Consider the following 14,185-nt stretch of genomic DNA (forward strand, 5'->3'; position numbering starts at 1 on the left):
TGAGCTCTCAACCCTCCCAAAAATGACTTTTGAGTTAAGTTAAGCACTGCATTCTAAAAATTTGGTAGATACACATAAAATACAATATAGAATATAATTTAAAAAATTCGAACAGACAGTTAGAAGGACAACAATACCTAAATCTGTTGTGTTATTTTAGTATGGAATGATTAGAAACCTGAATATTTGTATTCATAATTTTATAATATAAAGAACCCAATATAAAACAACTGAAAAAAAAAAAGGAAATAAATTAACAATTTTGTGTATTTGCAGATTGCTGAGGGCATGTGTTACATGGAAAAAGAAAAATTTGTACATCGGAACCTTGGGGCAAGAAATATACTTGTTGGGGAGGGTAATAATGTAAAAATAGCAGGTCTTGGAATGACCAAAGTTGTTGATGATCCTGATTTTAATTTCAGAAGAGGTAGGTCCAAGATTCTCAATCTATTTCATTTGATGTTTTGTTATATTGAAATTATTTATTTAACTTTATTGTTGTACTAAATGTTTTTGAACTTCATCAAAACTCAAAAGTTTATTACATAAGTGTTATTTATAAGATAAAATATAGGTGTTATTTATTAGGTAATGGTTTTAATTTTTTTAATTTTCATATTCTTAAATTGTACATCACCACTAACTGAATCTTTTCTCTTGATGTTGCACTGATTATACTTTATAAGGGGAAGTTATATTGAAAACATATTTATTTTACCAGCAATTTTTATATGCACTCTTCAAAGAAAACTATGCCCCATGAGTATTACTATCTAATAAGAAAAAAATTGGGTGTAAGTGAGATTTTTGTTGTTGATGCTTACAGCAGAAAACTTGGGTTTTTTAATTCCCAATTTATTCCTGCTCCAATACTATGTAGTCATTCCAGCCATACTTTTCATTCCTGCTCCAATACTATGTAGTCATTCCAGCCATACTTTTCATTCCTGCTCCAATGCTATGTAGTCATTCCAGCCATACTTTTCATTCCTGCTCCAATACTATGTAGTCATTCCAGCCATACTTTTCATTCCTGTTCCAATAAAAGTGATGCTTCAATAAAAAAAGGATGTCGGTTTTCAAATGCAACTTCTTTTCTCAAAATTTCAATTGTACAAGGAAGAGTTGTAATTTAGAGACTTGAGACTTTTCACAAAGAATCCATGCTATTTCATGATTCTCACTGAACTTTGTAGGACTAAAGATGGCAATCAAGTGGATGGCACCAGAAGTACTACTGTGTAATAAATACAGCACCAAGGCAGATATATGGTCATACGGAATTGTACTCATAGAAATCTTCACCTATGGAAAGGAACCTTATGAAGGTAAAAACATGATCAAATGTAAAGAAAGATAACTCCTGCCATCATAGATTTTGCATTGTGCTGTTGGTTCTTTTTGACATACACCTATTTTTGCTGAGTATGGAATTACCTCTTGGAAAATAGAAAGTTATATTTGATGGAAAATTAAATTTTCACTGTAGGATTTGTGATTGAGTTTCAACCACCTTGACTGTCCATCCATTTATTCAACAAATACAGGTTTCACTCTTTTTTCTCAGAAACTACAATTACAAAATGTCTTCATTGTTGAACAAAATTTGAAGCCTGCAAATGGGAAGGAAGGACACACATTGTAAGTGTACACCTCAGGCCTTGTTAAATTGCATTTTAGAAGGGAAAATGGATACACATCTATATACACTGGATTTATCTCACAAATATATGGACAGGCAAAAAATAATTAATGTATATGGAACAATTTAAATAAACCACCCTATGAACAAATAGCATATGTATACAGAAAAATAAACATTTCACATTGTTGCAGATATAGATGCACACAAATTAATAAATGGTATTAAAAAACATTTAAGTAGGAGAGGTCTTTTCTCCTTGTGATTCTGAAGTAGTGTAGCGCCTAGGTGAAGTTTTTTATCAAATGCTCAGGCAATTTTGAAGAATTTAAATACTTGGTAGGATAAACAAGAATGTTTCAAAAGTACACTGATGCCCCACTCGCACTATCATTTTCCATGTTTAATGGACCGTGAAATTGGGTAAAAAATATTACTAGGCATTAAAATTAGAAAGATAATATCATAGGGAACATGTGTACTAAGTTTCAAGTTGATTGGGCTTCAACTTCATCAAAAACTACCTTGACCAAAAACTTTAACCTGAAACTCGCACTTTCATTTTCTATGTTCAGTGAACCGTGAAATTAGGGTCAAAAGTTTAGTGTGGCTTTAAAATTAGAAAGATCATATCATAAGGAACATGTGTACTAAGTTTCAAGTTGATTGGACTTCCAACTTCATCAAAAACTACCTTGACCAAAAACTTTAACCTGAAGCGGGACAGACGGACGAACGAACGAACGGACGCACAGACCAGAAAACATAATGCCCCTCTACTATCGTAGGTGGGGCATAAAAAAAAACAACAACCTAATAATTCCATTTTGTTGTTATCTTTGTCCTGATCTAGAAATGTTAGGTCTCGTGTCTGTATGTATGGTAATTTAAGAAATCTAGATAACTTTTGGTTATCTCCCCTTAATTATAAACTTATAAAAGCATTTCAACCAAATAATATATTGAAATACCAGAACAGGAAAAGAAATCAGATCTTATATCCATGCACTGTTATACATTCTAAACTTAGATTAATGTAAACATGAGTGTGTATTTGTTTGTTATTATGTTATATTTTTTATTAATTCATATATTTATATAACTAAATATATATTTTTCTTTAATATTGTAGGTATGGGATCAAAGGAAGCATTTGAATTAGTGCAGAAAGGTTATAGAATACCGAAACCAGACGTTTGTCCGCGAGAGGTTTACGATGTTATATTATCATGTTGGAATTGTAATCCTCCTCCACGACCTTCATTTGACTTCTTAAACACATTTTTACACGACTATCAGCCGACATGACATAGGACTCTATTAATTGGTTGATACTTATTAGTGTTTGGCAGATTCATGCCGAAATCTATTTTATGTGTTCAAAATACATACAGGCAGGGTAAATAGCCAGGAATACTGCCACAAATGTGAATATATTGGGCTATTCAAGACAGTGCTGTTGGGATGGATTCAGAGAGCCATAACTGTTATTTGTTATTGGTTGTAGATGTTCGGTTAGATATGTGCTTATTTGGTGCAAAACGATACCAGTGTGGGAAGAATGACAACTGTAGTTGGTACATATGAACTTTTTTAGAATGAAATGTATTGTTTTTTCTAATTTCTCTCTCTGTCTTCTTCATTAGATCAATAATCGATCCTGTCTTTTATGAGATGCTCTTAAGTTTTAACAGACATCTTCATTTCAATTACATGATGCAAAACTTTCATTCAGTCATGCATGCTGTCATGAAAAAACACCAAACAGTTAGATAGATAAATACATTTAATTGATGTAAAAGTTTAGTATTAAAATATCAAATCATGATTTATCATATGGAAAATTTTTGTAATTAAAATAATTTCAGCAAATTTGAGCTGTGTAATATAGGAAATACATCGGGATGCCTTATTTATGCAACACCTATACCAGAGTTTGTGATTTTATGGTAAATTTTTCTTAACCCACATTAACTTATGAAACTTGAAGGTTAGTCCATTTGTATCATCCACCTCTCTCAGTCATGGGGTTGTTTAGAAATAAAAGTTGTAAATAAACTTTTTTTTATGTTTCCATAGCATGGGCATTGAAAAAAGCGTAAAAATTGATTTTACTTTTGTCTGCTAATGGATAGTATTAATTAATAAAATGATTTTCAAAAGTCCTATTTAACATGATAAAAGACAAATGTTTTCCGTTGGTATTATTAATTATTTAATACATGTGCAATGTATAGATGCTTAAACAATTGTAAGTGATAGAGAATATTCAACAGGCAGCAAAACTATTAATATAATGGAATATGTGTTTAATATATACAAGTGCTGTTAATTTTTCTTTGGATGATTTTTTTTTTTATTTGTATTACATGTATCTGATTTTTTGGTTTATCCATATTTTTCTCTCGGATCTGTTTGTTTTATTTTTATGTATGTTTATGGCATAAGAAAAGCTGTTTAATTATTTACTGACTTTTTGATCATGAATGCAGTAACGCTAAAAATAAAAATCAATTTTTGTATCTTTGCATGAGGGCTATTTTGTAAATCATATTATTGGGGGGTCAAAAGGCAAAGCCAATACATTTTTCTGATAGTTGAAACTTTGCTGACCATATAAATCAGTTAGAAATTGCAAGATGGTTGAATAAAAAAAAAAATAGCCTTTTGACCGCTCAATTTATTTTTTCTAAATAAGCCCTGAAATAAATTTTATTTGAGTTGACGAATCATGTGTATTAAATTAAAGCATTATATGCATTTGATGTTGACACTAATATTGGTACATTTGTATATTTATTAATGACAATACAAACAGTCAATTTAAGACAAATTATCTCTTGGTCTTATCAATCTATTAAAGTGTGCAATGTAAAGATTCAAAACAGTAAATTGTATAAGCTCATGCAGCTATAAATAGACTATCACAAGGGACACCAGTGTTTGAATTTATGAAATGACTTATCAATTAAGGGTAAGGTAAACTTTAGCTTGTAAATAATATATCAAAATTGAATGCACGTAAAGGACCATAGTTCAGTTTTGTTTGAAATAAGAATAATAAAACAACCCATTAAGAGCATAAAACATTAGATTTCTGAATTATGAAGCATTTGGGATTTTTAAAATTTCCATTTGATTCTAGAAAAGTTTTCCCTGGTCTGAAGTCCATTGATAACTTAGGCAAAACCTATATATTATATTGCATTGTACTTAAGTCTAGATCTACAAAGTATATTTTATGATTGTTTATACTGTCTCGTTTAAAACATTAGAGGCAAGTTTTTTTGTTCTATTTCATTAATATTTTATTCTTCTCATAAACAATATTTTCTTGAAATGTACAATCTTTGAAGTTTGTAGCTGCAGGATCATTAAAGAAAAATATTCAAATTGTAAATTCAAATTCTGTTTGAGATGATATTGTTACATTTTTCTTGTCTTTGCTTGAGATCTATCTTAAAGTTTTGAATTATGAGGGGAGGGCAGTTATTTTACACGATTTTATTATCATGATAATAATTGCAAAATAAACCACTCAAGTAAAATTTCTACTATACAACAAAAGGCTTGAATTATAGATGCTCTTGAAAAAGTTATGTTTGGGCTTTAAAGGTATTACTTACATATAAATTTTTAAAGGTGTATTTCGTCGGGACCATACTTTTAAATTAATTATATGTTCCCCTGAAGAGCCCATTGTATCTCATTCACAAACAATTGTTGTTTTAAAATAAACAAGGAATAGATTTAACAAAAATAATGAATTAAATATTAGAAATGTTTTATGGCATAATTCAACATTATATTATGTAATTTTTAACCGGATTTTTGTGACAAAAATGTCGGTTATTGATTTGGGGATGTACGGCGGGCGGCCGGGCGGGCGGGCGGGCGGCAATCAAATGTTGTCCGTGCATTAACTCATGAACCGTTCAACCAAAGCTTTTAAAATTTTAATATGTTGTTACTGACAACTAAATGAAGGTCAAGTTCAATAATGGCGATTTTGACTTTTACCGTTCAGGAGTTATGGTTCTTGAAAGATTGGAAAAATGAAGTTTCCAGTCATGTCCGTGCATTTACGCATGAACTGTTCTACCAAAGCTTCCGAAATTTTAATATGTTGTTACTGATGACAATATGGAGGTCAAGTTCAATAATGACGATTTTGACTTTTACCGTTCAGGAGTTATGGTTCTTGAAAGATTGAAAAATGGAGATTCCAGTCGTGTCCGTGCATTTACGCATGAACTGTTCTACCAAAGCTTCCCAAATTTTATTATGTTGTTACTGATGACAAAATAGAGGTCAAATTTAATAAAGACGATTTTGACTTTTACCGTTCAGGAGTTATGGTTCTTGAAAGATTGAAAAATGGTGTTTCCAGTCGTGTCGGTGCATTTTCTCATGAACCATTCAACCAAAGCTTTTGAAATTTTTATATGTTGTTACTGATGGCAAAATAGAGGTCAAGTTCAATAATGACGATTTTGACTTTTACCGTTCAGGAGTTATGGTTCTTGAAAGATTGTAAAATGGCGTTTCCATTCACGTTGTTGCATTTACTCATGAACCATTCAATCTAAGCTTTTCAAATTTTAATATGTTGATACTGATGACAAAATGGAGGTCAAATTTGATATTGACGATTTTCACTTTCACCATTCATCAGTAATGGTTCTTGTGATATTGCCAGGACACAAATAAATATTAATAAATCCGGTTTGCTGTCGTTGTGACAGCCTCTTGTTCTGTATTGTAATTGTAGATTTCATTCTAAAAATTAGTAATCTAACAATGCAGTTCTTCGAAATGATATGATACACAGGTTTCATATTCAGAATACTTTTCATTGTTTTGAAATTTATTGTATCATTAGCGCTTGTATTACCTGTTTTCAAGGTTAAAAAATTTGATGTACATATTTAATATGTAATTAATTATTTTTGTCTGTACATTTCATGTACATATCATTTGTATATCTTTGTAAGAATTTGTAAGTAAAATGTTTTCTTTAGTCAAATTTTATGAATAGATTTTATAGAACTGTTTTGTAAAAAAAAATCTTTAATGAATTAAATCTCTTTTCCTTTCTGCCAAATATACATTCTAGCAGGCTAACTTCTATTTTTTCATTGTCCATACATGTGTAATGTTTTTTTTTTGTATCTCAGAATATGAAAAGTTAGTACACAATTTAAATCTAAACATCTGAGCCGGATATACGGTTTTGAAATATTGATAGAAAATTTTGTAGGTTTTTTTTAAATTTTTGAACCTTTTTATACACAAAATATATTGTTTTGTGTTTGAATAAATTACCAAAATATTTATAGAAATGCATCTCTTTAAAAAACTTTTAGGCCTCAGTCCATAAATGTTTCTTTCTAACAAAAAACCTGTTTAATGAATGTATAATGTTATGTCTGTAAAAGTGCTACTACATTTGTGACAGGTTGTCATAGTGCAAGTTAATTGTTACAAGTTGAAATGTGTCGTCTGCTTTTGATAAAATACATTTTCTACAGCAATCTCAACATATATATGTTTTTTTGTACGACTTTATAACATTTTAGGCCAGTTTTCATTTCATTTATATGTTATTTACAAATCATTTTGGCATTATATGTCTCATTATATGATCGAAACATAAATCACTGACAAATTTATATTCTTTTTGTGTATGGGCATTTTTTATAAAAACAAGTTCTCATTTTGAAAATGGGAAGTTCTTTTATTACGATTAATAATAATGAAATTGCTGAATGAAAAGAATTGGAAGGATAGATATGACATTTTTTTTTATTCTACTGATTTTAGTATTAAATAATATAATATGGTACTAACATTTTCTCATTTGGATGGGAAAACAAAATATCACTTACTCACTTTTTTTTTATTAAAAATTGAACAAATAAAAGAGAAAATCAAAAAATGATTTTGGTCTTCCAAGCAAAAAGTGATTCAAAATTCAAAAGTGAGCACCTAAGCAAATCAAATTAAAAAAAAATGTTTCCTAAATAGATTTGTTCAACCTTTAAATAGATCATTCATAAAATTACATTTTTTTAACGGACCTCAGTTTGTTCATTATTACACCACAATGTATATTTTTCATAAAAATGTATTTATAACTGCGATAAAAATTAAAGGTTTCAGTATTAGTGCTTTAATTGTATGAAATCATGTCCATCTGCAAAAGAGTCCAAAAATACCATGCATGTCTTTTTGAGGATTTTTAATCAAATTAAGTAGCTTGAGCTCTTTTCAACCAATAAATCAATCAATAATTGATGTAAGGTACATGTATGTTGAAATATTCATGACTTATAAGTATTTTTTTGGAGAAAAGGAATTCTGGTGTTTGCTGACTAAAATACCATAATTTGATGATCATTTACAAATTTGATAAGTAATTGCTAGTGTTTTAATAATTTTTTAGTACAAAATCAAATTCGTAAAAGAGAGAGAGCAAAAATAGTTTTCAGCTACCAAAAACAGTTATGAGAAATTAAAATTGTTCTTCAACATTTTGGTAATTGATATCGATTTTCTATTGAATGAAATATAGATTTTGAAAATAATGATTGATACAACGTCTAAAGAAAGAATCAGATTCCTTACAATGAATCATACATGGTATTTTTGAACTCATTTTATCATCATATTCATATTTTCCAAAGCTGTGTATAATCTTTACAAGGTTGTAAATTATGATTATTAGTTGTACGACCTATAATTTTTTGAGCTTTTGTTTTTGTTGACAGTTATGAAATCACTGATGCACGGTGATCTTCTGTTGTTGCTGTTTACTTGTTTTTTTTGGTGCCCTTTTGTGACAAAAAGAGCAATAAATATCAAATATAAAAATTGTTTGTTTATACTTAATTTATTTAGAATTCTGGTTTTCATGATAGAGACTTCAATTTATGCATACATGGGACCAAGAGAAGGCACTTCAAAATCATACTTATAAGTAGGTGTCAAATATGCTTTTGTATTTTGAAAATGCAGGTGAAGTTCTAAAATTGCCTCTAGGTTGTTCATATAAAAAAGAAGATGTGGTATGATTTCCAATATGACATCTCCCCACAAGAGACCAAATGACACAGAAATTAACAGCTATAGGTAACCATGCGGCATTCAACAATGAGCAAAGCCTATACAGCACAATCAGCTATAAAGATCCAGAAATAACAAATGTAAAACAATTCAAACGAGAAAAGTAACAGCCTAATCAATGTACAAAAAAATAAACAAAAAACAAATATGTAAGACAGCAACAATTGACAAACACAGAATTACAGGCTCCTGACTTAGGACAGACACATACATACAGAATATGGCGGGGTTAAACATGTTAGCGGGATCCCAAACCTCCCCTAACCAGGGACAGTGGTGTAACAGTACAATATAAGAACAAACTATATTAGTCAGTTGTAAAAGGCTTAACTCATCAGATAGATACAAATAGAAATGCATCTAACAAAAACATTGGGACTTGACAGGGTACTTGAACATCCAGACAATAAAAAGACAATAAGTACAGATATGAAGGTACTCCCAGTTACTAACAGCTAGTTAAAAGCCAATAAAAACTTAGGATAATAAAACAAAAATCATGCATCTAAGACTAAATTATCCATCACAACCAATGGACTTATTTGATAGACATAAAAAATAAAATGTTACCCCATTTTTGATGTTCCTTCTTTACTTACCATGTATTTTTAATTGAATGACTCTAATAATAGGGGTACTAGTATTCCACATTCTGATGAATTTCCTGATTTGTTGTTAGAAAAAAATTCCTTCCAGAATATTGACCTAGACAAAGGTTATAAATAATAGAGCTTGAAATATGCTGTAGTCTCAGTTTATTGCTGTATGCTGACCTCTATCATAAAATTGAGAATGGAAATGTGGAATTTGTCATAGAGACAACAACCCGACCATAGAACAGACAACAGCAGAAGGTCACCAATGGGTCTTAAATGCAGCAAGAAACTCCCTCACAGAGGTGTCCTTCAGCTGGCACCTAAACAAATATGTATACTAGTTCAGTGATAATGGACGTCATACTAAACTCTAAATTATGCACAATAAACTAAAATTAAAATTCATACAAGACTAACAAAGGCCAGAGGCTCCTGACTTGGGACAGGCGCAAAAATGCGTCGGGGTTAAACATGTTTTTGAGATCTCAACCCTCCCCCTATACATCTAGTCAATGTAGAAAAGTAACCACATAACAATAGGCACAGTAAAATTCAGTTCAAGAGAAGACCGAGTCCGATGTCAGAATAGGTAACAAAAGAAAATAAACAAAATGACAATAATACATAAATAACAACAGACTACTGACATGCCAGCTCCAGACCTCAATTAAACTGATTGAAAGATTATGTCTTCATCATATGAATATCAGGCACAATCTATCCCGCTAGTCCTTTTCACCTTACCTTGACCTTATTTTTATGCTCCAATGGTGAAATTGTGTTTTCTGGATATATCTAATACTCAGTAACTATACATGATAGATCAACAATATTTTTATGTGACAGCATTACAAAGAGTTGTATGTCTGACACAATTTGCACTCCCTTGACGTAGTTTCATACTCCCAAGAAAGACCCAGAATGCAAGGACATATGGATTGGTATGTCCTGTCCCTTCATTGTCCAGCCACAGTGCAAACTATATGTGTAAAGCTTTATATAATACTTATGTTTCATACATTGCATGCAGATGCCTTAATAAGTTATGTTATATGGTTTATGTCTGTGATATGTCCATTAGGTATATTGTATCCTCGCAAGGTCTACATGTCCGTCAGACGGGGTTCACCTGACCTCAACCTCATTTCATGGATCTGTGGATCGAGGTTTTATTTCATGATCAAGTCTGTATATATCAGATGGTGTATGGAAATTATTGTAAGGTGTACATGTCAGACTGGCAGGTTTCATCCTGCCTTGACCTCATTTCCATGGTTCAATCGCCAATGTTAATTTGTGACGTATATGTGTGTGAAATAGCCTCAACCTTATTTTCATGCTCTGTTTGTCAAGTTTTTTTCTTGATGATTAAGGTATATCTAGGTATATTTTGGAAAGTACTCAACAGTTTTTGTCTCACCTACAACTAATGTCAAAATAAGTGACGATGGAGGCTGCAGTGTATACACTATTTGTATGAAGCTTTTTATTTCAGAATGTATGTATAATAAGACTTGCATGCTACTAACCGTGTGTTTCAAAGTTTCTGTCTGTCTTATGTTCATTGTCCTTGACCTCATTTCCACGGTTCATTGGTCTTATGTCAAGTTTTTCTGGATCAATCTTTTTCTTAAATACTTTAAGCAATAAGGTCAATATAGAAAGATTGTCAAGTGTACATGTATATCATTTGTTGTTCGTTCTTTATTTTGTAAATAAATCGTGTGTTTATAGTTGAATTGATTGAATTATTTTATAATTGTCATTTCGTGGTTCATATACAGTATATAAATATACATTATACTAAATGCAGAACTGAAATTCTAACCTGTACAGAAAACCAATGATAAGTGCCGACTTAAAAACATGCTTTATAATGATTTTAAGTAATATCCTTAATTGAAAAATATATATTTTACTTTTTAAATATTTATCATTTTTCAAAGGATTTAATGTCGATTTTCCAACAAAAGTACTAAATTATTGAAAAACATTATATTTAAACTTGTTTATTGGCAACACAGTTTTTTTTCTGATTCAATAGTTCTCCATCATTAAACATCACACATTTTATGTGCTTATATTTCCAGCACGTGTTCAATTCATACAAGGGGCCGAGTGGTCTAAGAAGATACTACTGCATAAAGATAAAAAAAAATATATATATAGATACTACTGCATAAAGATAAAAAAAAAAAAAAGAAGAAGAAAGAAGTAGATACTACTGCAATCACTAGCCAGTCAACACTGAGGTTGTGAGTTCGAACCCCACTCGTGCGGCATTAAAACACAAAAATCAAACCAAATCAATTCATACAAATGCTGATCTTGATTGACTGCAAGACGAATCGTTTGATGCCGTCGTTTGCTTTCATTTCGTATAGTATATAAAACAAGCCATGTCGTATGAAAGCAACAATGCCGTACAAATGCAACCCAAGCAAGCTTGTAGAAAAATTAGCTCCACCTTTCTTATTAATAAACACAATTTTTTTTAACTTTGTACGTGTAATCCCTTCATTTCTTTGCCTTTAAACAAAGTAAATTTTATAGATTATTATCATTATATTTATGATATATAATAATTATTGAAATTTGCTAAATAATTTACGAGCTACTAGTATCTGCTTTAAAATCGACATTCATAAGCCAACTTCAGCTGTTAAAATTGATTTCAAACGTGAAATACTGCTATCTTCAACTAGTTTAACAATATATATTGATGTTTTGTGTTTAAATTGTGAATGACATATATTTATTTATTTCGATTACTTGTAAACTAAACATAAGATTTGAATGTCACAGTGGGTTTTTTTTATGGAATGAAATGACCATCAAATATTAAGCAAGAATCGTTTTTGCGTTTTTTTTTCTTCACAATCACTTGTTTTCATTTCGTATAAAAACAAGACGGTACACCAAGATCCAAGAAAATTAGGTCAAGGTCAGATAATCAAACAGGGAATAAATGTATACCTTACAATAATTCCATACACTATTGTTCATATATTGCACATAGTACCTAAGAAACAAACTTCACCGGGACTATCAGAACTGATCCATGAATTGAGGTCGAGGTCAAGTAAAAACTGCCTGACGGGCATGCACATACCAAATATAGGTATCCTATTACTCATAATAAGAATGCTAAATTTTTTAACTTTTTTCTAAGAAGTCACTAAACCATGAATATGAGACAACAACATTCAATTCTGTAATAATGCAGAATTGTAAAATCTACCATGTTTCCGATTGTTAAAATTTACATATCTGTGTCAGTTTGGTCTTTTGTGGATAGTTGTCTCATTGGCAATCATACTGCCACATCTTCTTTTTTATATAGACATGTAGGTTGAGGGGGTTATATTTTAGATATTTCACATTCAATCATTTTCAAATGCTATTACTATTCTAAAAGTCTTACTGACAGTTACATCTGATATATATATATATAGGTTATATAGGTTATATAGGTTTATATACATGTTGGACTCTATAAGTACCATACCATTTCTTTTTATTGATTTTATTAATCATAAAATAGGAACAATCTGTTCGGTTTCTTTTGAAATATCGTTACAATTGCTAGTTGCGGATCCAGGGGAAGGGGGTTCCTGGGGTGACAGCCCCCTTTTTCAACGATTTGGATGGGGAAATATATTTGGAACCTCCCGTTTTTTCTCGCGGATTGGAACACCCCTTTTAAAAATGGCTAGATACCCCCATATTCCAATCCAACTTAGCCTAACGATTCGTGTGTTACTCGGAGATGAAATTGCCACAGGTGAGCGATACATATTCCATTAACCCACTAACTTATTATTAATAACATGGTTAATCATACAACACATTTCCTTATTATCATGACCTTTTGAATTTATGAATTATGATAATACAAAAGTAATTTGAAATAATATTCTGGTACATACTCTAATGGTAAACGGAACTAAGTCTTTTCCATTTAGAATTCATAATTATATTATAGATTACGTCACACTGCCTTTATAAATACACGTAACACGAAATGACAAAAACAAAAAAAACACCACGAAAACGAATACTATAATTATGCAAATGCGAAATAAAAAAAAAATGCGAACCTTAGACCGTGTTTGCTTTTCACACTGTAACGTTTTCTCTTTCGGTTTTATCGCGAGTGTGTGTGTGTGTTTGTGTAAGTTATTTTTTATTCTACTGAATGAAATGCCAAGGTGAAAAGCATAATACATTGATTACTGATAGTTTTTGTCGTGATACAACTAAATGAATGATATATATTGCTAGAAGTCAATAATAGTAAGCGTCTGTTTGTAGTTTTCTTAGAAATGTTAAAATATAAAAAAAAGACTTCTTTTTGATGTCCATTGGTTTAAAACAAAGATAATTTTTTAAAGAGAGATAACAATTTTCAACGTGTGTTGCTAAGTATATAGTTATTCTATGTTGTGTCTTGTGTACTATTATATGTCTGTTTGTCTTTTTTTTCTTTTTTAGCCATGGCGTTGTTAGTGTATTTTCGATCTACGAGTTTGAATGTCCCTCATGTATCTTTCGCCCTTCTCTTGAATTTGTTTATGCATAATAACATCCAAAATGAAGAAAAGAAAATATCAAATAGCTGTCCTGTAGATAAAGACTGCCCTCAAAGCCTTTAAAAGAACATGCTGTTCAAATGTTTTTAAAAAGTTTATTAAATATGCTTTTTTTTAAATCCTGTGCAGTATGTGTTATCAGAACGTTATCAGTAACAAATCAACAAAACTCCATGTATCTATAGATACAAAAATCGAACGTCGAATCCATAAACGTTTTGTTTTAT

General features: G+C 30.6%; 1 protein-coding gene across 5 annotated transcripts in view; it reads left to right on the forward strand.

Annotated features, from left to right (window-relative positions):
• LOC139516682 (tyrosine-protein kinase Fyn-like) overlaps window positions 1-8,518 on the forward strand; it is a 67,975-nt gene extending 59,457 nt beyond the window's left edge. For all 5 annotated transcript variants that reach the window (XM_071306910.1, XM_071306912.1, XM_071306914.1 and 2 more), the window contains 4 exons: window positions 277-430; window positions 1,200-1,331; window positions 2,778-5,457; window positions 6,391-8,518. In XM_071306910.1, coding sequence (XP_071163011.1) covers window positions 277-430; window positions 1,200-1,331; window positions 2,778-2,953 — 462 coding nt within the window. In that variant the 3' untranslated portion in view covers window positions 2,954-5,457; window positions 6,391-8,518. The remainder of the gene's footprint in view (window positions 1-276; window positions 431-1,199; window positions 1,332-2,777; window positions 5,458-6,390) is intronic.
• Window positions 8,519-14,185: the final 5,667 nt, after the last annotated feature.

The sequence above is a fragment of the Mytilus edulis genome, chromosome 3 (assembly GCF_963676685.1).
Source record: "Mytilus edulis chromosome 3, xbMytEdul2.2, whole genome shotgun sequence".
Lineage (NCBI taxonomy): Eukaryota > Metazoa > Mollusca > Bivalvia > Mytilida > Mytilidae > Mytilus > Mytilus edulis.